The sequence below is a fragment of the Rhineura floridana genome, chromosome 19, assembly GCF_030035675.1.
Source record: "Rhineura floridana isolate rRhiFlo1 chromosome 19, rRhiFlo1.hap2, whole genome shotgun sequence".
NCBI lineage: Eukaryota > Metazoa > Chordata > Lepidosauria > Squamata > Rhineuridae > Rhineura > Rhineura floridana.
Genome location: NC_084498.1, coordinates 9,780,085 through 9,806,969, shown reverse-complemented (window position 1 = coordinate 9,806,969; position 26,885 = coordinate 9,780,085). Strand labels below are relative to the sequence as shown.

Genomic DNA, 26,885 nt, shown 5'->3' with positions numbered 1-26,885 from the left:
TCACCTTTTTTTTGGGTGCTTCTAAAAAAGGGAAAAAAATTATTTTTTTCTTAACTGCGTTATGGAATTTATTTATTTTTATTTATTTATTTATTGGATTTGTTAGATGCCCATCTGGCAGGTTGTCCTGCCACTCTGGGCAACGTACAATAAAATACATGGTACATTCAATATAAAAACATATACACGAAAATTAAAACCACAAACTAATGACTACCAAACCTGAAAAACCTAACCCTAGTTATCTGCTCTGAGACCTTGCCTTGTTATACGCAGAGTACACCCATTGAAATAGGGAAGCACCATAGCTCAGTGGTGGTACATCTGTCTTGCATACAGAAGGTACCAGGTTCAATTCGCAGCACCTCCAGATAGGGCTGGGAGAGACCCCAGGCTGAAATCCTGGAGAGCTACTGCCAGTCAGTGTAGACAATACTGAGTTAGATGGACCAGTGGTCTAACTCAGTATAAGGTAGCTTCCTATGTTTTTAATGGACGTAAGTTGATGATGTCTCATTAATTTCAATGGGTCCGGGCAGGACTAATATTGGATGGCACCCTCTTTTGCTGTGGTGACTGGGGCTGATGGGAGTTGTAGTCCAAAACGTATGGAGGCCACCCGGTTGGCAAGGGCCTAAAAGGATGTAGTAGAGGGGCACACATAAGCAGACTTGCGTTTCAGAGGGCAGGATCTTGGTGCCAGTGTGTTGGCTATATGTGTGCGGAGGATGTGGGTGTGATTTGTAAGAAGAGGAACTGTCCCCAAATCCCTGTGCCAGGGGTTACTTCTTTCCCTAACCCTAGACAATACTACGCTAGATGGACCAATGGTTTGACTCACTATCAAGCAGCTTCCCATGTCGCTGTTTACTGTCACGCAGCCAGATCATGTGGAAGGTTGTAGGCCCACTGAGAGTCTGTAATAGGGAAATGGAGCCAGCATGAAAGCCTCTTCAAGCCGTTTCTTTCCTTCCTCTTGTCTCAGGATGTGGGGCTCTTGGAGTTTCAGCACCATTCCAGGGACTACCCTTCCCACCTCCCTCCTGGGTCTATCTTGCAGCCGCAGCGGAGGAGACCATCCTTACTTTCGGAGTTCCAGCCAGGGAATGAAAGGTAAGAGGGGAGGGCTTTGTGTCCAGTGTTATGATGCAAGGCGCTTTGTACATCACTGTAAGTGGGTCTGTGGTAGGGTTGGAATCCACATTTTAGTGCTGGTTTGATTCTCGCTCCGTTGAATTTGCTTCAGGCACCGCTTTGTCAGGGGTATAATTACTGATTTTATTTCCCCCACAAAAATATTGATATTTTTATTGCTGTTTTTAAAAATATCATTTTTATGATATCAGTATTTTGATGGAAATATCAATATTAATACTGATACTTTCCACAAAATATCAGTATTAATATCTGGGGGGAAATAATTGATATTGGTATCAATATTTTTGAGGGGATTTTTTTTTTTTTAAAAAAAGATCAGCTTGAGCCATGGAAAACCACTGGAAAAAACCTGATCTATGAATGCAAAAAAATGCAAATAAATTGGAAATCTGGGGTCAGATTTGAATTTTGCGAAATTTGAGCACATCCCTTGTTTGTAGGGGTCTCAAGGTTGCAAAACCTTGAAATGTGGGGAGATGCCCAAGGTAGTCCCAGTTTATCTTTTTGGCAGAGGTCCCTGTGACATTGGGTGGCCCAAGGCATTTTGCTGCCCTGACTCCCCCAGTTACATGGTCTGCATGCTCCCTTGCAGTGTCTCAGAGGATGGAGGTGTGTGCAGTCTAGGAGTTGCACCTCAGTAGTCTCTGTGACACATAGCCCTCACTACTTCAGATGATTTGTGCAGATCAGCTGAAGAGGAGGGTTATTGTCTCCTCCTCTCCCCTCATCAAATGATCATTCCGAAAGTTTTAAATTACCCTGTCCCCCTCCAGGACTGGGTCTGCTTCAACTTTTTTCATTTTGCCACTGCCACCATTGGTGAGGTCCACAGGGGCCAGAAAAAAATTGCTTAGTGGGGGGGTGATCTGGACCCTTGGGCTATACCTAGGGATGGAGGAGAATTTTCTTCAGTCCATATTTTTCAAGGGAACTGGCTTAACTTGCACCTCGTGGACTAATATATGGATTGGAACATAATTGTTGTCCAGATTCAGCAATTTTGTTATATAATTCTCAACTTAAAAAAAAAGTACCAAAATGTGCAAAACAAATTGTGCGTTTTCAGATAAAATACTCTTAGAAATACAAATATTGAGATAAAATACATACTCAAAAATGTATTTTGCAATAAAATATATGTTTAAATATACATTTTCATTTGGATTTTTTTTAAAAAAATCACAGATCAGTGAGGAAGTGCGATGGAATGTTCTTGTTAAGGAACAAATGCAAAATGGAGAAAGGCAGAAAATGAAATGATCCATTCATCTGTAGCTGTAGGCAACACCTGAAAAGGTGCTCAGAAAAAGAGATGGGAACCAGCACAGAAACTGGCTTCCTTTGGAGGTTTCCAGAACATGGGATGGGCATTGGCAAGGGATGTTTTCATGCATGGGATATACCTGGTGAGATCATTTAATTGGGGCCTCTTCCAGTTTTATGATCTATGATACCCTGAAGAAAGTCACAACATTTCTTGGAAGTGGTTGCCAAAGAGAGGCCACGGAGTTCCTTCCTTTCTCTGTCAGTGGAAGTTTTTGAAATGTAGACCTGCATAAACATATGTCAAGGGTGGCTCAAGCCTAATTAATCCTGCTTTGGTGCAGCGGTCGTGGACTGAGATGACCTCTCACGGCCCTTTCCCACACCCCCACACTCTCCCCTCCATCCCTTTGTGTGTCTTGGATCTCTTGGTAGCCAGAGGCTGCAGCGCTGGCGAGAGGCAGGCCTGTCCTGTCACCACAAATACTTCTGGGTTTCTCTGGCACCAGAAGCAATCCCCTCATTTCCCCCCTTACTTCCCTTTGCCAGAGGAGCAGGGAAGAGCGGGCATTCATGCAGCTGAGTCCCCCTTGGCAGCTTCAAGCGCGACGCATCTGTAAGGGCTTTGGCTCCGTTCCCAATTCCGATTGCTTGGCTTCCAGCAGAGGCAGCTGGTTCTTGTGGTCTGGCAGGGGGGCGGGGAGAGAAAGAAGTGGCAAGCACAAGGAAGGCCTGTGAATGCGGGGGCGAGGATGCAAACAAACAGCAAGCACAAAATGCTGCTGTGTCTCTGAGGAGAGAGAGAAAAAGCTTGGCCTGTCTTTGGTAGCGGAATGCCAACCCTGCCACAGGCCGGTGGTAACTGTGCCAAACTTGTTTGCAGCCAATCCCCTACTGCTCGACTTTCGATAGAAGAGGGGTGGGGAACCTCACGGCCAGAGGCCAAAGGTGGTCCTCCAGCTTCTCTGTCTGGTCCTTGGAAGTCTCCCCAGCCACACACTTGCAGCCTCCTTGTGTGTTTTTGCCTGGCTAGAACCCTGATGGTGCCACGTGCTTGTCGGGATAGAGGATCAAGAGAGGGGTGTGCATGTATGTGTGTGTGTAGAAACTAACCTACGATGGAAAGTTCAAATTTACTTTGGTGTTCTGCCCACTTTTGTCTCTGGCCCCACCTGTGAGCCCCTCCCCCACGTTGAAAGCACCGTGATCCATGGGTTCCATGGGGATTACACCCACACCTGAGTCACGGTTACCACTGCAATCAACAGGAGTAGCGCATCTTGGAGCTCATTGAAGCTTTAGCCCTCGTTGCAGACTCACTTCTTCCAGGCACCACGAGGCTCAGTCCCCACACTCACAACCCAACGAGTTCTTTCTAAGGCCTTCTATCTGTACTTGCCCACTTCCAGGTTCCTTGCTAGTGGCAGCTGCTGTAAAATCCCGAGGTCTGCCTGTCTCCAGGGTCCTTGGCAGGGTAGATCTAGGCCCTGCTGCCCTTCTGAATCCAAAGGCTTTCCAGTAGCCACTTTCTCAGGGGTATGGGGTGTGGGCAGGGATAGGTCCAGAGGTCCTAGGGCTGTCCCCTTTGCAAGGATCTCTATGGCTACCCCGGTGGGTCAGTCCTGCAATACCCTTGCCCCAGAGGGGTTGGGTAGCCTCATCTCCAAGCTCCCTGTATCCCTCAGTTGGCAGGGAAAGAGGCTTCAAGAGACCCTGGTGACAGCAGCTCTTCCTGTTTCAGCTTCTTCTCCAGAACCCCCTCCTCCTGGCCTGCAAATTCTGGACTATTTATGCCCAGCAGCTCCAGGAGAACTTCATCAACCCCAGGCATTAGCAGCTGCTCCCTGCCCCATCCATCTCCTGGCTTGGCTGCCCTGATCCCTACAGAAGTGAATTGGGGCCTTCTTAAAGGGGCCATGCTGATAAGAGTCCTTTGGCCTGAGGCGATCACCTGTGGACCTTCACGCTGTTGACATGTGGCCCTCGAGAGACTGCCAGAAGGGAATGTTGCCATCTGGATAAAAAAGGTTCCCCACCCCAGTGATAGAGCAATCTTGCCCAACCTGGAAGCTGGACTACACCTCCCATCATCTGTGACCATTGGCCATGCTGGCTGGGGGCTGATGGGAGCTGGGGAAAGTTGAGGTAGAAGAATATTCAGGAAGGGATGGAGTTGTGGTGGACAGAATGATTACAGACTCGTAGCCGATCTCTCATCTGATGCCTTCCCTTCGTCTGGCACCTTGGCTGATGCTGGTGAGAGCGTTTCGGAAAGTGTCAGCAAATTGGCCTCCCTTTGGAAATTGCCATTATTGTAAATCTGCAGGAGGCCTGTTTTTATTTTCGTTTCCATTTCTACCCAGTTCCTAGCCTGCCTGTGGGCTCTTGTGACGTGTGGGTTTGAGTCCTGTCTGATTCCCAAAACAGCGCAGGCACAGGCTTTGCTCTTCTCCTCATCACCAATACAACAGCTGCAGATTTCTTTCTGCTCTTGCTTCTCCACAGCCCTCCAGATTCCCTTTGGGCTGAAAGTCTGATCTACCCCCACCCCCAGTTGCGGGGAGCTTAGGCTTGATAGCTGGTGGGCTATTCAGCAATTTCCAGAGATGAACCCCATGTGCCAGATGAACAGCAGCTGAGGCTGTGGCAGGGATGGGCAGCCTCAGGCCTGGGTGCCAAATGTGGCCCTTCAGATTTCTCCACCTGGCCCCTGGGCTCTCCCTAGCTACACCCCCTCTCCCCAGCTCACACCCTGCACCAAGCCTGCCACACACCCTCTATGAGTATTTTTGCCTGGCTGGAATGAGCTCTTGCTTTCCTGGATGGAGGGTGTGTGTGTGACTGTCTGTACAAACAAGCCTACTGTACAAAGGCAACGCCTGTTGCTCCACCCACTTTGCCTTCCACCACTGGCACGTGGCTCCTGGAAAGCTGCCTTGATGAGAATGTGGCCCTTGGGCATAAAAAGGTTCTCCGTCCCTGGGCTATGGGGCCTGTTTTCAACAGCACAGGCCTGCTTGTGTTGAAACTCCTCTCCCAGCATTTCCCTCCAACAACATGAAATTGACTGAAGCAAGTTTGCCTTGCTCTGCAGTAAGTGAAGTAATGTGTAATGCACATGGCAGTTATGAGGCCTTCAGGTTCCAAGGCTCAGCCATGCCCTTTAAATGCCACCTATTGTATACTCCAAGCGTGGATCATAGTCTCGTTTATAGGCTTTTTGTGGGGGCAAACGCCAACTATCCGAGATGTATTCTGCACTAGGGTTTAATGCAGGGATGGGGAGCCTCAGGCTTTTTAGGCCTCTTTGCCTGGCCCTCTCACCTTTCCCTCCTGAGGTACACCCCTCACTGGCCCTGCATTGCCTCCTGGCTGCCTGGATAGAGGAGGCAAGAGACTCCCCAGTAGAAACACAGACGAGGGCAGCACGAGGGCAGTATCCAGGGTCAGTCCCAAGTCAGAGTCTACCTCAAAGCCAAGAGGGTCAGGCAAGACTCGGGATCAGAGCAGTCCGGGATCGGGAGCCAAGCAGTCTGTAAGCATCACAGGTAAGGGGCAAGGCAAGAGATAGGTCTGGGATCATGGAATATAGATGTTGTTGCAGTAGCCCGTCCAGCCTAGCACTGGGTATTTTATGCTGGAGCAGCTGAACCACACCCCAAACCTCGTTCCCACTGATCACCTACAGCCAGACCTTTACTCCCAAGGAGTCTGGAGCTGTTGTTGGGCGCTCCTCCAGGTGGGCCGGGTCTCCATCTGGCATTGGAGGAGACGCCTCTCCCTTGGGCTTGGGAGCTGTTCAGCCTCAATGTCAGAGGCAGAGGTTGCCCTGGATATAGACAGCTTGTCCTGGACCTCGTCAGAGGATCCTGGCCCCTCACCCTCAAATGGAACCTGAGCCAGGGCTGGGTCCAAGACTGGAGCCTCCTGGTCTTCCTCCGACGCGGACTCCTCTGATGAGGACTCCCTTGACTGGGACCTGACAAGGATAGAGAGTGGCGTGTGAGTGTGCTTAGAAACTACCCTACGGTACAAAGATCATTTTCGGCCTGCTTTTGCCTCTGGCCTACCTTCCACTGGCATGTGTTCCCCAGAAGGTTGCCTAGAAGAGAATGTGACCCTCAGACTGAAAAGGGAAGGGCCCCCCAGTCTCTCCACTGGTGGGCCACTTCGGGCTCGAGTAGTGGAAGAGTAGTTTCCTTGCAAGTCCAGCATGGCTTCACGTGAGTACGTGCTCACAGATATCCCATAGGTTCTCCTGAGGACAGACCTGAGTCATTACCTATGTAAACAGCCAGATTTAGGCCTTGTTTTGGCCTTTTTTGATCCGCTAGAGTCTGCGCTGTCTCCCTGCTCCCCCTCAGTTTGTAAGGTTCCATATCTGCTTGCTTGCTTCTTCTGCCTTCAGATCAGGCTCCTGCGGGGGAGAGGGGCAGTAGCTCAGTGGCAGAGGTGTTTTGTATGCAGAAGGTCCCAAGTTCAGTCACCGGCATCTCCTGGTAGGGAAAGATTCTCTGTCTGAATCCCCTGAGGAGTCGTTGCCAGTGAGTGTCGACAGTGACTGAGCTAGATGGACTAATAATCTGACTTGGCACAAGGCAGCTCTGTATGATTCTAGTTTATAAGAATCACATCCTGCAAACGCATCCTTGTTGTGGGCATGGTCTTGACTGCTTACACCTTTGCTCCAGCCTTGGATGGATTTCATGAGTCAGATCCTCAGGCTTACAAGTTGTTCAGTTTCCATCTGTACTGTGGCCCCGACCCTGCTAGGACATTACAGTTCAGCTAGCTGTGGGCTTGGCTGCCTGTAATTCAGCGCCATCCCCTTCCAGCTCTGACAGCTGCATTCAAGCATGCAGTCTCCCACCTGCAGTTAAATTGGTTCAGTCCTTGAAGATCTGTTTTGCTTCTGAGCCATAACTGGAGTTCCCGGGTATTTAACCTTGTAATGCGCAGAAAGTGCTTCACCATTAAACTATGCTTTCCCGCACCTCGTCCATTGTTTGTGGGCCATTATCTGGAAGGTTTCCCCTCCAGCATGTGTGCAGTGGGCCGTGCCAGCTGGAACATGAGCTTTGAAAAGTTATCTCCCTTTTGTACACGTTGTACCACAAATACTTGTGGAGGAATGTTCTGGCAGGTTTGCTTCTTTGTCTGCTTCTTTCCCCTTCTCTTACCTCCCCCCCCCCCTGGCCAGCCTGGGCTGTCCCTAGAACATTAGAACTATATTCTTGATACTGTACAATATTCTCAATACTATTCTCGATCAGCAGAGGGGGCCCTCTTAGTACTTCTGCTGCCCTCAGAAATGTAGGCCATGGCAGCCCCTCAACAGTGGGAAATCACTCCCCATGGAGGTGCATCTAGGATCTTCCTTTGTATATTTTTTGCCATATACGGAAGATCATAGAATCATAGAATAGTAGAGTTGGAAGGGGCCTACAAGGCCATCGAGTCCAACCCCCTGCTCAGTGCAGGAATCCAAATCAAAGCATTCCCGACAGATGGCTGTCCAGCTGCCTCTTGAATGCCTCCAGTGTCAGAGAGCCCACTACCTCTCTAGGTAATTGGTTCCATTGTCATATGACTCTTAACAGTTAGGAAGTTTTTCCTGATGTCCAGTTGAAATCTGACTTCCTGCAACTTCATAGAATAGTAGAGTTGGAAGGGGCCTATAAGGCCATCAAGTCCAACCCCTGCTTAATGCAGGAATCCAAATCAAAGCATTCCCAACAGATGGCTGTCCAGCTGCCTCTTGAAGGCCTCCAGAGTTGGAGAGCCCACTACCTCTCTAGGTAATTGGTTCCATTGTCGTATGGCTCTAACAGTTAGGAAGTTTTTCCTGATGTCCAGTTGAAATCTGGCTTCCTGCGACTTGAGCCCATTATTCCGTGTCCTGCACTCTGGCACGGTCGAGAAGAGATCCCGGCCCTCCTCCATGTGACAACCTTTCATGTACTTGAAGAGATGTACCTCTTTACTCTGGCTTGTGTCAGTTAAGCTATTTCTGATTAATCTATACTGTAGTGCTTTTGTTTGGAATTGTTTTACATTGTTTTTATAATTGTATATCAACTGTTCTATTACTTTAGTTGCTTTAAATTGGTATGCTTGTGAAGGGCAGGTAAGAAATCATATAAATATATGAAAAAGTATATAAATGTACCAGTAGGACTGGATTTTGCCTTCAACATTGAAGTGGGTCACGGTAGGGTAGTCTTGGGGAAAATGGGTAGTTGTGCTATATATCTACGTACCTGGGATTTCTTTTTTTCTTAAATTATTGAAATTGGTTACTTAAATACCTGGGTTTTTTTTATGTAAATGGCTTGGAGATCGATTTGATAGTAAGCAGTCTATAAATAACATAAATAAATAGGGCCCTTTTAAGAAGGGGAGTGAATGTGACTGTTTTTGCCCAGAGGACATGGCCATCAGCAAGTGGGCTGGAGAATAGCCTTCCTAAGCAACTGCTGGACCTCCATCTCATAAAATGTGAATGCAGATTGTGGCATAGTTTACATTGGAGATGGAAAACCTGTGCCATCCATATTTGCTGGGCTGTACCTCCCGTTGTCCCTGACCTATCGGGCCGGGGTCGATGCCGCAGTGGTGGCTGTTGCCTGCTGGACTGGTAGGGCATAAGTTGCGGACCCACATAAATAGGTGGAGCCAGAGCCAGAGTTGGGTATAGCCAGAGCCAATGACAGGCAGAGACAGCTGATGCTAGTTTTGTCCTCACCTTCCTCCCTGCTGAGGAGTAACACTAAGGGGGAGGCAATGCCATCCTCTGGACTGGATGCCAATAAGGCAGGCAGAGGACTGGCTGAGGTTGGTGGGGTAGTGCCCTGTTTGCCCTGTTGGACCAGCTTTCACTGCCATGCTGGCTGGGGCTGATGGGAGTTCAGGTCCAACACCATCTGGAGGGCCACAGGCCCTGCTTTATATGCTTCCCCTTCACTGTAGTATATCACACCAGCAGGAAACACTTCACATATATTTATCTCAGTTGACATCCCTAATGCAAGTGTACTTGCAGTACTGTGTACTTGCAGTATTATTTTCCCCATATGGCAAAAGGAGAGAGGCTTGCCTGAAGGCCACAGGAAGAGATTTGAAACAGAGGTTGGAAACTTTGGAGCTTGAATCTGGTCATAGGACATCGGAAGCTGCCTTAAACTGAGTCAGACTGCAGCTCCATCTAGCTCAGTATTGTCTGCACTGACTGGCAGTGCCTCTCCAGGGTTTCAGGCAGAGAGTCTTTCCCAGCCCTACCTGGAGATGCCGGGGTCAAGCCTAGAACCTTCTGCATGTAAGGCAGGCGCTTTAAAGACTACTTTTCAGCCTTCCCCCCCCCAAAAAAAGGAGCCACCCAGCATAGTTTACAAAAATATCTATCCACCGATACACAAAAAAATAACAGTAAAACATTTAGGATTGATTTAATTCAGGCATTGTTAAATATTAGACAGGCGTCATCTCTCATCTTTTTGCCACTTGCTGAAGCCCTTCCTCTTCCAACAAGCCTTTTAAGTAGAGATCTTATCCCAGTCTGCATCTGTGTTGGAATAACTTTTTTAGATGTTTCTAAAACTTTTATTTAGAAAATATTTTTTTAAATATCCTTTGTTTTAATATGTTTCTAAAGATGTTTTGTTTTAATGTATTTTAAAGTCTTTTGTTTTTTAAGATGTTTTGGAGTGTTTTTAGTGTTTATGTTTGCCACCATGGGCTCCTTCTAGGAGGAAGGGCAGATATACATTTAATAAACAAACAGACTGACTTCTTACTCCAGGAACTGACCTCAGGGACCCCCTCCCCTGACTTCAACTGGAGACCCTCTTGATCTACTGTAGATTCAGGTTCAGCCACCCTCACCTAGACCTGCCCAGTGGTGCAGTTAGGTAGTTTTGGACTTATGGTCTTACAGCAGAGGTGGGGAACTTTTTTCAGCCCAAGGGCCGCATTCTCTTCCAGGCGACCTTCTGGGGGACCACATGCCACAGGCAAAAGTGGGTGGAGCATGGATGTAAATTTTACGTTTATACAGTAGGCTGGTTTCTACACACACTTGCATACTCTTCTCTGTCCTCCATCCAGACAAGCAAGAGGTATGATCAGAGTTCAAGGACACATTCCACCCAGGCAAAAATACTCAAGGGTGTGTGTGTAAAACTGCTAGGGAGGGGTGTGTGGCTAAGGAGGAAGAGCCTGGGGAGTATCCTGAGGGCCAGATAGAGAGTCCTTGAGGGTCTCATTTGGTCCCCAGCCTGTGGGTCCCCACCTGTGTTTTATGGGAACACCCTCTTTAGATGGTAACATGAATTATCACATTTTGAAGGAAATGAAGTTAGCCAGCCCTGTTGTGCTGGGGCCCCCTCTTGCTAACTCATCTGAGTGGGGCCCTGGACTTCTGCCCTAGAGGCCTGTCCTGACATGAGCCCTGTTTCTGTCACCTGGGATATTCCAGCTGACTGCTGCCTAGCCCCACTTTACCCCACCATCTTTACCTTTCACTGTGTCTATATTGGGTGGGGAGCGGTGGGTCAAGGAACAGGGCTGTGCATGCAAAGTCACTTCAGAAGAATTCAATATATAGATAGAGAGCGCATTATATGCAGTCCTTTTTTTGTGGGGGAGAGTCTTGAGGAAAGAAACAAGTGATAATGAACAGCTATGTCCATTATTTGCCATGTTTACCTTGGCCTTAATATATAGTAGTAAGGCAAAGCTAATTCTTTGCAAAGGAGGCTTGATTATTTTGGTTAGTTTGTGGGTCATTCTTTCTTGGAGCTGGCTTATTCTGTTTTGCCCCCCCCCCAAGCAATTAAGGTTTCGAAGCATTTGTCCCATGGTAATGAGAAGTATGTCAATAACGATATATTCTGCGCACGTTAATAAGCTGCCGTTCGGTCACAGGCCTCTGAAGCGGACGTGCAGAGTGTGGCAAGATGGGAGAAAGCTTAATTGCTTTTCTTATTGAAAGTGATTTATCCTCTTGATTGAGGGGCTGGGAATGTAGCTGGCGGAGTTGGGTTGGGTTGGGAAGATGAGTTGCAACACGTTCACTGCTAATGCCAGATGTGATGACAGAAATAGGTTTGCCAGGTTTAAGATGGGATTGGAGATGTTTGCGAAGGATCTTCACCTCCGTCAGCCACCATTTGGTGTTGATGGTGGCAGGCTATTACTTCTGTGAGGGCTGCTGTTGCCTGCAGGCAGGAAGCCCCAAGGGCAGGGAGGAGAAGCCTCCAGATGTTAGACTCCTGCTTCCAGCAGCTCCAGTAACGTGGCCAATGGTTTAGGATGACGGGAGATGTATGTATGTATGTAATTTACAGCCCCACCTGTGCTATATGTTTAAAGCAGTATTATACCACTTTAAAGAGTGACTTTTTTCCTGCCTACAGTGGCAGAAGACAGAGGGTGGCACCCCTGGTTCAGGTTGTGAGTATCCTTGTGTGTGTTGATTTCAAAAGGAAATCCAAGTGGGGTTTCTTTTCCTGGAAAAAATCTGTAATGGCCAAAGGAAGGCTAAGAGCAGAAGCCAAGGGGAATGGAGTCTGTGCAGACGTAGGAGACATGGATTCAAGAGTTCCCCTCCCCCCCAGTTATTTGCGATTGTAACAAAAAGAGGGAGAACAAAAACAAAAAATAACAAAACAAACAACAATCTATTGCCAGCTGACATTGATATTCTGTTTTAAATGTATATATTAATATAAGTAGTCCAAATAGGTGTCTAAATTGGGTTGATGGTTGTAAGCCATACATTCAGACGCATAAAGGACAGTGAGACCTTTAAACCACTGAGTGACAGATGGTGGATATTTGTCCTTCCAGCCTTGCAATATGTCTCTTAGCCACAAAAGGGCTCGCAGAAGCCACTCCTGTTGCCCATCTGTTAGTCCCCACACCACAGGAATATAATTTAAGAGACATGGGTTCAAGCTGACTTCTGCCATTGGCGTATGGGTGTGTGTATCAGTCATCGTAGAAGTCTACCCTGGAGAGCAGTTGTGAAGATGAACGCCATGAGCACAACAGGGTACATAGGAAGTGGAAAAAGTTTGGCATCAGGCATTTGGGTTGAAAGGCTGGCAAGCACGTGAGGCAATGAGGAATGCCAGAGGCAAAGTGACAGGCAGGCAGCTTGTTGGGTGCTACAGGAGAGAGAGCCTGGCTGCCAGTGTGTTTGTATATCCTCCACTGGTTGCCCTGACTGAGGGAGACCAGCAGAGCTGGGGGGGAGGGGGTTTATAGTGGGCAGTGTCACAGGATTGGTTGTGTGAAGTCACATGATTCCCAGTACCAGAAGGATTCTGTGTCTCAGCTTGAATTGCCCACAGTTCCCTTTTCTGCCTGGCAAAAAAGAAGTGGGAAACTAGTGGTCGCTCCGCCAGGACTCCTAGGCCAAGCTCCAGCCGGACCCATCACAGCAGTTGTAATTCCTTCACTCCTTTTGCCTTCTTAACACTGCAGGTGTCTCTTGTGTCCCAGGACTAATTCTGCCTTGTGGCTCGGTGATGGATCCCTCATGTCTTTTTCTCTCTCCCCACCCTTCCATCAGGTCGCAGGAGTTGCACACCCGAGCCGAGTCACATTCCTACCTCTCTGACTTGAGCAAACAGTCAGAAATCGAGTTCATTGAGACGAAACGGCCCCGGCTGGAGTTGCTGCAAGAGCCGCTGCTGAGACACTCACCTTTGCTCAGTCAGAATCAGCAGGGAGGGACAGAGGATCTCTCCAAGGTAAGCCAAGGAGACTGCCTTAGAGCCAGAGTGCATGTCGGTTTTGCCAGGAGGAAAAGAAATATGCTGTGCCCTTTAGAAAAGCTGTCTGTGTGGTCTGTAATAGCCTAGCTCGGTTTGCAATATGCAGGCAGCAGATCAATTTTTAGGGCTCTCACCTCTGTTGGCCTTAACCAGACTGGAGCCAAAAAAATCATCTTCACCTTATAGGGCACACTGGCTGCAAGGTTTGCAGTGTAAAGGCCTCAAAGGCATGCTGAGCCCACCCCAGAATGCATTTGGACATTTTGCACAGCCTGGAAAGGTCCATTTTGGCAAATGGAAGGATATGCAACCTTAATGGATTTATCTGCAATATAATGCAGGCAGGGAAGGCTGAGTATTTGGAAGCTGTATTGGGAGGAGGGCAGAGGATGTAAGGGGTGTTAAGGACAAAGGGTGGCAGAAAGATGGAGGGCAGAGTCACTAGCTGGTTGAGAAGCAGAAATCTGAGGACGAAAAGTGATGGTGTGGTGCAGTGGCTAGAACGTTGGGCTCTGACTGGGGTGTCCTGGGTTCAATTTCTTCTATCAGCCAAGATGTTAACTCAGTGATCAGTCATTGTCTCTCACTATGGATCTACTTTACATGGTTGTTCTGAAGCCCTTTGTACAATAAATGGGATGCAGGTTGGATAAGTTGAGAAATAAAAATAGGTAGAAGCGACAGAGGAAAAGGGAGGGGAAGAGAGGCTGGGAAAGAGTGTGGAGAAATTTTTGTGTGAGTACCCAGGGATATAAAGGGGAGGATCTTAAGGGGCTAATAGTTGTAGTTATTCAATTTATTACCCACCCTTCACCAGCAGGACCCAGGGCAGGTTACAGCAGTTTAAAATTTAATATTAAAAACAATTAAAACAAATTACAATCACAGGTATGTCAAAGGCCATGGTAAAGAGATGTGCCTTCAGTAGTAGCCAAAAACTGTACAGTGAAGGTGCCAGACACATGTATTTGTGGATTTGCAGGAACTAGCTCAATAGCTGTAGCTGTAGGAATTGAGAATCCTGCCTCCATGTACTGGGATAAAGGTCCTTTCAACCTGTCTGTTGGATTTTTTAAATTACTGCTCAGTTTTGGAAGCTTTGAATTTGGCAGCAGTTTTGTCACTGAAAAAGCATATTCTGAACTGCAAATGTATGGAGGAACCTTATTTGCCAATATTAGGTGTTTTTGTATGTCTGCCTCTGTAGATTGTAATAATTCTCAGTGCAAGTTGTAATATATTTTTGTGCTCCAGCTGAGCAGACTACGGGCTTGTGAGATCTACGTTGTTTATTACTAGGACTCAGAGGTCCACCAGAGAGCCAGTGTGGCATAGTGGTTAGTGTGTTGGACTGAGACCTGGGAGACCAGGGTTCAAATCCCCACACAGCCATGAAGTTCATTGGGTGACCTTGGGTCAGTCAGTGCCTCTCAGCGTCAGAGGGAGGCAATGGTAAAACCACCTCTGAATACTGCTTACCATGAAAACCCTATTCATGGGGTCACCATAAGTCGGGATCGACTTGAAGGCAGTCCATTTCCATTTTCAGGGTCCACCAGCCAGAGCCAGGTGCAAAATACTCTCTCTCTCTCTCTCTGTGTGTGTGTGTGTGCGTGCGTGCGTGTGTGTGCGCGTGTGTGTGCGTGCGCACGAGCGCATGCATGCACATGTTCAGAGTTAAGAAAGAGGGTGGCTCTGAGCACATGCTTAGTTTTCAGACCAGAAATGAACACATTTCATTTTCAGTCTCAAATCCACTCCATTCTGTGCTCAGAAACATCTGGATTCCACGGAGATTCCTGGAGGCCAGTCATTGGCTTTGGGAATGGTGCCTCCCTCTGGGTCAGCAGGCAGGGTCCACTTCCGATGACTGGGGGAGGGCCATCCCGCTCTCTCCAGACTGGCCCTGCCTGCAGCAGCATTTGGTTGGCGTCCATAGACCTGTCAGAGGCCTATCTTCATATCCCTATCCACAGGGAGCAAAGAAGATTCCTGCGCTTCTGCTACAGTCAGAGCCATTTTCAGTACAGGGCACTTCTCTTTGGGCTCACCTCCTCCCCCAGGGTTTTCACAAAGGTTCTGGTGGCTCTGGTGGAGCATCTGAGAACTCTGGGGGTAAGGGTGCACCCTTATCTAGACAACCTACTGGTCAGGGCATTGTCAAGAGTTCAGTGCCAGAAGGATGTGGAAACCACTCTGGAGTGCCTTCAGAGGCATGGGTTTGTGGTAAATTTGGACAAGAGCATGTGGGTACCAATACAGGTGATTTCGCTTCTGGGGGTGGTGATAGACTCAAGAAACTTCCAGATCCGGCTCAACGAAGAGAGGGTCTCCAAGATTCAGACTCTTAATGCAGAAGGTGGTCACATCGGAGTCAGCAGACTTGATGACCTTGGCCAAGCTACAAAGCATGCTGGTATTCTGTCAGGACTTAGTAAGCTGGTCCCGGTTCCACTCCCACCTGTTACTCCAAGGGTTAATTCCATTTCAACTCCATAGATCTCCCAGTCAAAACACATGTTGATACCATTTTTGCCAGCCCTATGCCAACAATTGAGGTGGTGGCTGGACTCCCACAGACTGACACGGGGTGAGTCTACACTCCCCAGTTCGCAAAGTGGTGACGACGGATGCCAGCATGTTGGGCTGGGGAGGACACTTGGAGACACATGTGGCTCAAGGTATGTGGTCGCCAGTGAAACCAATTGAAGCATCAACTGGCTAGAGCTTTGCGCAGTGAGGCTAGCTTTGCTGACTTTTGCTCTGCACATCCGGGGCTGCCATGTTCTTGTTCGGACCAACAATGTTTCTTTGACAGCATATCTCAATCATCAGGGAGGGACCAGGCCAAGGACCCTGATGGAAGAGGCACAGCACATCTTCAACTGGACAGAGCTACACCTGCTGTCCCTGCGGGCGGAACACATGGCGGGACTTCAGAATGTGAAGGCGGACTGGCTCAGTCGGACCACGATCTCCGACTTGGAGTGGCAGTTGCATCCAGAGGTTTTTCACCAGGTGACCAAGCGTTTTGGTTGCCTGATCATCGACCTCTTTGCAGACACAGTGCCCAGGTAGTCCAGTTCTTCTCTCGGTATCAGACCCAAGGGACACAGGGAGTGGATGCCTTAGTGGTGGATTGGCTGGAGGGCCTACTGTATGCCTTTCCCCCCTTCAAACTCTTACTACAAACTATGAGGAAAATCAGAATGTTGAGGGCAGAGGTGATTCTAATAGCACCCTTTTGGCCAAGAAGGCCATGGTTCCCGGAAATAATGCACCTGGCCTCAAGGACACCATGGACGCTGCCTCACAGGGAGGACCTGTTGAGGCAGGGCCCAGTGGTTCATCCCTGGCCAGAACTCTTTCGACTGACAGCATGGCGGTTGAGCGGCTCTGGTTGAAGGAGCTTGGGTTTTTCAGGGGTTGTGTTGGATATGTTGTAGCCTCCAGAAAGGCTTCAACTAACCAGGCATACTGTTCTACATGGCGGGCCTTCCTTATCTGGTATCAGGCGAGGGGGAGGGACCCGTCTTCCAGGAACATTGCAGATTCCCTGGGGTTTCTGCAGTCAGGTTTGGACAAGGGTCTTAGCACCAACACAATTAAACGACAGGCAGCAGCCATTAGCAGTGTTTTAGGATGCAGGGGAGATTTTTCAGTTTCTTCACATCCACTCTTTAAACGGTTTATCAGTGGGGTGGGCCTGAGGAATCCCCCAGTGGTCCATCGTTTCCCCTCATGGAACCTCAACTGGGTACTTACAGCGCTCATGGGTCCTTCTTTTGAACCACTAGCCACGTGCAGTTTAAAGTTACTAACCCTGAAGACGGTGTTCCTGGTGGCAATTACCTCTGCTCGGTGGGTGTCAGAGCTCGGGGCTCTCTCTTCTGATGCTCAGTTGTGTATCTTTCACACGGATAGGGTGGTCTTGAGGACAGACCCCTCCTTCATTCCTAAAATCAACTCGCTCTTTCATAGGGCTCAGGAGGTGGTTTTGCCATCATTTTGCCCAAATCCTTCTTCCCCTAACGAGAAGGCATGGCACACTCTGGACGTGCGTAGGGCTCTGCGTTTCTACCTAGACAGGACGTCAGGATTTAGAAAATCAGAAGCACTGTTTGTATCTTTTGGAGGGACCTCCCAAGGAGGTAAGGCTTCCCCCTCCTCAATTTCCCACTGGCTTAAAGAGGCGATAGTTCAAGCCTACCAGTCTTTGGGAAAATCTCCCCTGGGGGGGTTTAACAGCACATTCTTTGAGGGGGGCTTCTACATCAGCGTACAAGGGTAGTTTTCCCATACTAGACATCGGTAGGGCAGCAACATGGGCTTCTGTTCACACCTTCGCTAAACACTATAAAGTTGATTCATGGGCTTCTGCCGATGCAGCCTTCGGGCGGAGAGTCTTGCAGAGAGTGGTTAAGATGTGACCTGCATTACCGGAATCCCACCCTGCTTAAGGGCTCTGGCATGTCCCAAGGCCAATGACTGGCCTCCAGGAACCTCGAGGGGAAAACGGAAATTCGTACTGTGAATTTCTATTCTCTGGGGTTCTTGGAAGACAGTCCCCCTTGCTTCATTCCTATGCAGGTTGGGGGTTAGTGGCTTCTGCCAGCACCCTACATGTGGGGTGGTAGTTGGGGCCGCCCAGGGATTTCCTGGCAATTTCTACTCCTCTCTTCAGTTTCTGTTCAAGTCAGGAGACATTGGAAGGATGGACTCCTACACTCGAGTCAGATGATCTGGGGGGGAGCAAAGGGGTGATTTTGCTTGTCCAGCTGGTCTGGAGAGAGCGGGATGGTGAAGCCATCGGAAGTGGACCCTGCCTGCTGACCCAGAGGGAGGCACCATTCCCAAAGCCAATGACTGGCCTCCAGGAACCCCCGGGAAGGGAAGTTCTGTGTTTCATAGCTGCTTGTCATACTACAAAAGACTATATATAGTTCCCTTGGGTTAGTGGAAAACCAGCAACTTGATAGGGATCTAGAGTCCTGGTTTTAGAAATTTGCAGTTGGAGTCCTTCACGCAGATGTTTGCCAAGTTGCCCCAGTTCAGCAGGTCAGCTTTATATTGTCATGCAATAGGCTACAGCTCCATATACAACTCACCTGGCCCAAGAGGTCAATTTCAGCCTAAAGTAACTATGATGTTGATAGGGTGATTGCAGAGCTTGGAAAAGTTACTTTTTTGAACTACAACGCCCATCAGCCCAATCCAGTGGCCATGCTGGCTGGGGCTGATGGGAGTTGTAGTTCAAAAAAGTAACTTTTCCAAGCTCTGGGTGATTGGTCCTGTCCTTATGCTCTTGTTTCTTCTTTACTAAATAGCAACCATGGAGTGGTGGTGATTGGTATGGCAATCCCAGTGATGCGGGTTTTCCAGAAAAAAAATGAATTAGAAAGTTTTCTGGAAATTAGTAGACGTTCCATTGGTAAATTTTCAGTTTGCATCACAAAGTTTTCTAATGGCCTAGAGATTGATCTAATTTAGCATATTTATTTTACTTGCATTTGGTAAACAAAGCTAAAAACTTTGAAACTGCCAAGCTAGCCTAACGTTTATTTGCAGTTGGCATCCATTCATTGTTATTAATGAATTTGTGAAATGGAAAATTTTCTGCAGAACAATAAAGCACTCCACCCAACATCACTGAGCAATCCAGACTGCGGGGGGGGGCTTTGAACTTCTTGCTTGTTGCTGTGATTCTGATTCAGATTGAGTCTGTCTCTGTATATACACACACACAGAGCGGTTGAGATGGCAACTTTCCTCCTGGGACAAAAAAAAAAGAAAAAATTGCAGTCATATGGCTTTTGTTGCTGTTGTTTTAAGTGGAAGTGGAGTTTCTTGGGAATTTGGATTTTACACCTACCACTATACATTATGTTCTTTTAAAAAATGTGCTCCTGCAAAATTGCAGCTTATCTAAATGCCTGACCATGCTGTTCTGCATGCAGCAGAATGAAAGGAGACAAAAAAGAACTCTGTAAATCTTTCCCTTGACAACATGAGCTGTTGGTGTTTCTCCTTGAGTTGCCATGGTTGTAGGTTTCTTTAGCAGTCCCGGTTATATGTTTGTGGGCTTGCAAAATGCCACATCCCAACGGGATATAGCGAATCCCATTTAGCGCTTCCCTTTGCAAGTGCTTGGCCGCCATGGTTGCTCTCCCCCACCCTACCTCATGGGCACATGCTCCTCAATTCTGCCAGATTCCTAGGGTGTCTGGTTTTTTTGCAGGCTTCCCACCTGCCAGTCCCTTTCACACACAGGACCGAGAAATCTATTGTGTGTTTATAAGAGTTCCCTTGATTGGAGTTGAGAGGAGTTTTCTATACATTGCTGCTGAGCACTGCACATTGCAAGTTGGCCCAATTGTATAAATGTTACCTTAGGCTGCCTCCAGACTGTCAGCACTTTGCAGGAGGGATTCAGGTGCATTGGTTTGGGGAATTAAAGTTGGTTAAAGCGCTCTGTCACCCTAACACAACAAATCCGCTTAAAAAAGCAACACAGACTTTTTGCGGTTAGGGAAGTGATGGGGAAATGCACTAGAAAGTGTGGAAATGAACTGATGATTATCGGGATGATGTATAAACACCACACAACCAAATCAGGATGATGATGATTGTCATATAACCTCTCTGCAAACAAATGAGAACAAATGCTCAATAAACACAGGCCATAGTATAGCCTCTACATAAGCTTTGTGCAAGCAAATCAGGATGAATGTTCAATAAGCAGGCTGCCTGGAGAAGCCCTGAGTATCTTGTCTCCATAGGAACATAGAGACCTGTAGTGCCAGGTGTTCACCCCAGCTTGTAATGGTTGGTCCTATCTGGGCTCATTGCCATTTTTGTGTTTGGGGTCCAGAAGGAGATCATGGAGGGTCCTGTGGGAATGGGGGTGGGAGTCCGGGCAAGGGGTATATATCTGAGTCCCTGGGTTCATTGAGGCTCCAGGACGGCATGTCCTTTATGGCATTTGTCTTGGAGATCCCCCTTGAGGGAACCAACTCCTCCGGGGCCCAGAATGTACTGAGATCTGCCTAGGGCTCCCCATCCTCATTTGAGGAGGTCCCATCTAATTGAAGCTCCAGGAGCTGGCAGGTCCTGACATTTCACTTACAAATGTCGATTGTGTAGTGTCAGGGAGATGTCCCTTTACACACACCATGGTAGGGCCCCTATCCCAGCTTGAGGGCCACATTCCCTCCTGGACAACCTTCTGAGGGTCACATGCCAGTGGTGGAGAGGGCCAGAAGCAAATTGGTCAAAACAAGAAATGGAAATTTTATACACTAGGTTAGTTTGCACACATGCTTTCACACCCCTCTCTACCCTCTATCCAGACAAGTGAGAGACATCATCAGTGAAGGGTGTGGTCTGAGGAGAGGGGGTGTTGCCTAGGGAGAGTTCTGAGGGTCTGGTAGAGAAGCCTGGAGGGGCACATTCAGCTGGCGGGCCTGAAGTTCCCTGCCTCTGCTGTATGTTCCGGCATACTGTGTAGGGTGCGATGGGGGCCTCAAGCATCCCTCCTCTTTGGGATCTTTCTTCCAGCCCTAGAACAGGTATAGGAAACCCTTTTCAACCCAATGACTGTATTCCTTTGTGGGCTACCTGCTAAGGGCTACATACCAGTGGAGAGTGGGATCAGCAGCAGAAGTGGGCAGGGCAGCAGAAGTTACTCTTATTTTGTGGAACAGACTGCATTCCATCCATATAAACATTAGAGGGTTCTACACTCTCTCTCAGCATTATCACAGTTCAAGGACACATTCCAGCCAGGCAAAAGCATTCGAGCAGGGCATAGAATCATAGATTCATAGAATAGTAGAGTTGGAAGGGGCCTATAAGGCCATCGAATCCAATCCTCTGCTCAATGCAGGAATCCAAATCAAAGCATACCCGACAGGTGGCTGTCCAGTTGCCTCTTGAAGGCCTCCAGTCCTGAAGAGCCCACCACCTCCCTTGGCCATTGGTTCCATTGTTATACCGCTCTAACAGTTAGGAAGTTATTCCTGATGTTCTGTTGAAATCTGGCTTCCTGTAACTTGAGCCTATTATTCCGCGTCCTGCACTCTGGGATGATTGAGAAGAGATCTTGCCTCTCATTTGTGTGACAACCTTTCAAGCACTTGAAGAGTGCTATCACATCACTCCTCAGTCTTCTCTTCTCAAGGCTAAACATGCCCAATTCTTTCAGTCTCTCCTCATAGGGCTTTGTTTCCAGTCCCTAATCATCCTTGTTGCCCTCATCTGAACCCGTTCCAGTTCGTCCGCATCCTTCTAAAAGTGTGGTGTCCAGAACTGTACGCAGTACTCAAGATAAAGCCTAACCAGTGCTGAATAGAAGGGAACTAGTACTTCACGAGATTAGGAAGCTATACTTCTGTTAATGCAGCCTAAAATAGCATTTCCTTTTTTTGCAGCCACATCACACTGTTGGCTCATATTCAGCTTGTGACCAACAACAATTCCAAGAACCTTCTTGCATGTAGTATTGCTGAGCCAAGTATCCCCCATGTTATAACTCTGCATTTGGTTTCTTTTTCCTATGTGTGGAACTTTGCACTTATCCCTATTCATTCTGTTTTCAGCCCAATGCTCTAGCCTATCAAGATCATTTTGAATTTTGTTTCTGTCTTCCAGGGTATTAGCTGTCCCTCCCAATTTTGGATCATCTGCAAATTTTATAAGTGTTCTCTGTACCTCCTCATCCAAGTCATTACTAAAAATGTGGAAGAGGACTGAGCCCAGGACTGAGCCCTGTGATACTTGTTTGTTACCTCCCCCCACTTTGAGAAGGAACCATTGATAAGCACTGTTTGAGTACAATTCTGTAGCCAGTTGTGGATCCACTTGATAATTGGTTCATCCAGCCCACATTTAGCCAGCTTGCCAATCAGCACTTTGTCAAAAGCTTTGCTGAAGTCAAGATCAGAGCTTGGAAAAGTTACTTTTTTGAACTGCAACTCCCATCAGCCCCAGCCAGCATGGCCACTGGATTGGGCTGATGGGAGTTGTAGTTCAAAAAAGTAACTTTTCCAAGCTCTGGTCAAGATATATTATGTCCACAGCATTCCCACAGTCTACCAGGAAGGTTACCTGATCAAAAGGACAGGTGAGGGAGTGTGACCTGGGGAAAGCAGGTATGGTCTAGGGAAGGTGCGTGACTGGGCATGGGTCCTGAATAGAGAGGCCTGGAGAAGCTACATTTAGCCTCTAAGCTTGAGGTTCTCCACTCTTGCCTTAGAAGAAAGGGGTTGATGAGAGCTGTAATACAGTAGGGCCCTGCTTCTTGGCGCCCTGCTTTTCGGCGTTCAGCTAATACGGCGCCAGCAGGGGCGATCAGCTGGAGGGGTGGGCTGGAGCTCCCTGCACTCCAGCTGATCGCGCCAGAGCAGGGGAAGATCAGCTGTAGAGTGCTACAGCTGATCTTTTCCTTGGGGGTGGTCAGACTCCTGCACTCCAGCTGATCACGACAGAGGAGGGGGAGATCAGCTGTAGTGTCCTACAGCTGATCTTCTCCTCTTCTGGTGTGATCAGAGTCCCGCTGGAGCTGATCGTGCCCAAGGAGGGGAAGATCTGATCTTCTCCTCCTCTGGCGTGATCAGCGGGTTAGGTTCCAGACCCCTGCTCTACAGCTGATCTGCTTTCCGGCGGTTTTCACTTTCCGGCGGGGGTCTGGAACCTAACCTGCCATATGAGTGGGGCCCTACTGTACTACAAATGTCTTAGAATTTTGGGGGGTGGGGGAAATCATTTCTTTACAAATAAAAATGTGAGTGGAATGGCAAAAATGTTGGTACCTTGATTCAAGTTTTGGAGACCCAGATAAAACTTTTTTGCTGCAGGATTCAGCCCACAGGCTTCTGATTGGCCACCTCTGAGGTCGAAGATAACATCTTATTGAACAGTAAAGGCTGGTTTGCCTGGCTTGTGAGTGGATGCAACTGTGCTTTTGCCCAATCCTTTAAAAAAAATTTTTTTTTAACAATAGCAGGCAGTTGGGAAATTGCGACTCCTTTTTCTGCCTTGTGGCTCTTCTTTTTTGGTGGGAATTGGGGGCTCTCATCTCTTGCAGGGATTAAATAGTGAGCGACTCTCTTCCCCCTTCTTCCCCTGGTAGGCCGAGTCTTGCAGTTATTAATAAAACTGGCTGAAGCCTGCATTGACCCTGACAGGCCTCCCACTTGGCCAGGGAGCGACTGGCAAAGGCCTAATCCCTATTTGAGTAATCTAGCTCCGTTAGTGGCAACACTGGAGGAGGAGGCTGCGTCTCTTTGAACGTAGAGAGCTCCAGCAGTGGCCAAAGGGAAAATGTGTAGGATATTGCCACAGCTGCCGACTCCTTGCCCATCACTCCAGCTTGGGAACACATGGAGAAGTTTGCAAATAACACACTTCTCATCTCTTTAAAACAAAATAGTCTCAAGAAAAACACTGCAGAGAAGAGAGGGAGAGAAGGGTAGAGGCCTATCAACCTATGAAGATGCCCTCTGTTGATTTATGGCCATGTAATAATAGAGCAAAGGCTTGTGGGTAAAACAGTGTGGCGTTGGAGGTATGAGTGAGAGGACTGAAAGGAGCCAACTTCAGTCCAAGCTAGTTGTTGGTGACTTGTTTCTCCTCCTCTCTGGCACAGTATATTATTATCGGGTGTGAAGTTAATGGACATGACTAGGTTAGGTTCATTAATTTAATGGGTCTATTCTGAGTAGGACTTAGTTGGCTACAACCCATTGTTTTCATTTTAAATGTATCCGTTTGTGGAAAAGCAACGAAAAAAGCAGGTGGATGTTTTCTTGACATGGTTGATTTGCTTACTGGGGCAGATTAAGAGCAGCTCCCCGATGAAGAGATTGGGGTCACTTCCTGAAGAGAAAGACAGGGGAGCAGAAACCTACCCACTTAACTTGGTGGTGTCATCTGACACCCATAATTCCTTATTGGTTGGAATGGGATGCATTTAGTCTGTGTTGAGGCACAGGGTTTCTGCACATGTTTAGAGACTGTGCACTGGAACTTCACATTCTAGGTCTTGCTCCTCCTGGCAACAAAAACAAGTACCAAGGCTAAAACTAAGTCCCACAGAGAGGCCTGTATTGAGATGTACTATACCTCCAGCAAGCAGATCCCAAACCTTTTCTCTTTAAGGGATTAATGTTTTGTTTTCTTTGGTGTTTTTTATCCACTAATGTTGCTGAACTACAGTGCCCATCATCTTTGGCTATGATTGCTGGGGTTGATGTAGGTCAGCAACATCTGGAGGGCCAAAGGGTCCCCACACCTATATAGCATGGGTGGGGAACTTTTGACCTGGGTTTGAATGCGGCCCTCCAGGCCTCTTTATATTGCCCTTGGACTCCCCCATGCCACCCCCTTCAATCGTCCTGCTTTGCACCCAAGTGTTTTTTGCCTGACTAGAATGTGTCCTCGAATTCTGATAATGTCTCTTGCTTATCTGGATGGAGAATACAGAGGGAAGTGTGAGTGCATGTAGAAACTAGCCTGCTGTATAAAGTAAAATTTACAACCATCCTCCAAGCACTTTTGTTTCTGGCCCTGCCCACCACTGGCATGTGGCCTTCAGAAGGTTGCCCAGATGGGAATGTGGCCCTTGGGTTGAAATGGTTTCCCCACCTCTGTCTTACATGAAATCATATAGTCTCCCTCTGAAGTTGGCTGCGACGTTGAGCAGGAGAGGCCTGTGTTCAAATCCCTCCTGCTCAGGCCTGAAGACAACTGGGTGTTCTTCTTGGGCACATCACTGTCCTTCACCCAGCCTATCTTGCACAGTTGTTTGGGGGGGGGGAACAAGAGTACCCCAAGCTAATTTAGTCATAGAGCAGATGTGAGCAATCTGTTGTCCTCCAGATGTTATTGACTACAATTCCCATCATCTCTGACTGTTGCTGTGCCTTATGGGAGCTGGAGTCCAATAACATTTGGAGGACCACGGGTTCCACTGCCTTTGAGTGGGCTGGGTGGGCTGTAATTATGGCAAATGAAGGGATACATATGAAGCTGAGGAAAGCAGAAAATACCTGGCATGTTTTCAAAAAGAATCACACTGCATATGTTAACTGATGGAATTCACTGCGGCAAGATCCAGTGGTGGCCATTGACTTAGATGGCCTTAAAGGCAGATTGACTTTACCATCTAATGTGACATCAGTGGATATTTGTCATGATGGCTAAGTGGAACCCCCATTTTCAGAGGCAATCTATCTCTGAATATCAGTTGCTAGAGAATAACAGTGGTCAAGGGCTGTTGCCTTCAAACCTTCTGGTTGGCTACCCAGAGGCATCTGATTCAGCTCTGTGGGAAACAATGCTGGGCAAGATAGGCTCTCGGTCTGATCCAGCAGGGCTCTTTTTAATGTCCTTAATTTCCCCCGGAATTCTAATGTTGAGTTATCCAATGCATTGATCTTCAGATGGAAAATGATTTATACACCACATTGATCTTCAGCTTGTAGGCTGGGTCTCACGAGTGGGTTGTACTCACTTGTGCTGCATCCGTGGCTCCCCCACCATTTTCTTTGTTGTTGTATGTGGGAAGTGGGCTTTAATGAGGGGAGGAGGTTGTAAAACAGACAAAAGAAACTACTTCTTCACACAGTGTGTAGTTAAAATATGGAATTCACTCCCACAAGAGACAGTGATGGCCACTAACGTGGATGGATATAAAAGAGAATTAAACAAGTTAATGGAGGGAAAGATTATCAGTGGCTACTAGCCATGATGGCTATGCTCTGCCTCCATAGCATTCTTCCAGATACCAGTTGCTGGAAACCGCAGGAGGGGAAAATGCTCTTTGCACTCAGATCCTGCTTGCAGACTTCCCATGGGCACCTAGTTGGCCGCTGTGAGAACCGGATGCTGGACTAGATGGGCCATTGGCCTGATCCAGCAGGCTGTTCTTATGTAGAGGTAAAGGATTGTAAGAGGGCAAAGGAAAAAGATAGAAAGAGACCATAAAGTGGACCCTGAGTTTGAAAAGGTTGAAGGCTGCTGTTCTTATGGCTTTCTGGTTCTGCTTTCTATCCGCTGCCAACTGTAACCTGTGTAGAGAGAGATTCAGAAAGGAGCCATATTGGGAAATTTATTCTCCTGGTGCTCTGTTGTGTACCAACCCCTTTAGCTGGGTGCAGCTTTCAGAAATGATCTTCCATCGCTTTCTGCTCCGTGCCTTTTTGATTGACACTTATAGCCACTGTTTAAATTATCTTTCAAGCTGTAACTGTGGCAAGAGCCCCCCCCAATATTCCTTGTTAAGGCTGGCTGCTTCTTCTTAGTGAGCCCAGCTCATAATTTACATAATTAGACCTATCCGTTCTGTTCCATCAGTATTACAAGGTGACATCTCACCCAGTCCGCTCTGGGTGAATGCAAATCCCTTAACTTCATGCGTTCCACCTCTATAATTGGAAGAAATGTTGACTCCCCCTTTTTCTCCTCCCCCCCCACCATCTCCTTTTGATGAGAAAACTTTGCTTAGCTACACCAGCAGGATAGTGGTTTCACTCTATCAGTCAGCCGAAAAATTAAGTGCACCTTTAAGGCATGATAATAAGACTGTTAGAATGCCAGAAAGCAAGAAAGGAGATTCAAAATTGCATGATATCTTGCCATTCTAGCTTTAGCACCGTATGGTTTTCACATGTGCTGGCCCATAATAAA

At 47.7% G+C, this 26,885-nt stretch overlaps 1 protein-coding gene across 15 annotated transcripts in view; it reads left to right on the top strand.

Annotated features, from left to right (window-relative positions):
• The window catches only part of NCOR2 (nuclear receptor corepressor 2), a 477,973-nt gene that overhangs the window by 140,332 nt on the left and 310,756 nt on the right, over window positions 1–26,885 (top strand). For all 15 annotated transcript variants that reach the window (XM_061603067.1, XM_061603079.1, XM_061603080.1 and 12 more), the window contains 2 exons: window positions 986–1,113; window positions 12,995–13,175. In XM_061603067.1, the coding sequence (XP_061459051.1) occupies window positions 986–1,113; window positions 12,995–13,175 (309 nt within the window). The remainder of the gene's footprint in view (window positions 1–985; window positions 1,114–12,994; window positions 13,176–26,885) is intronic.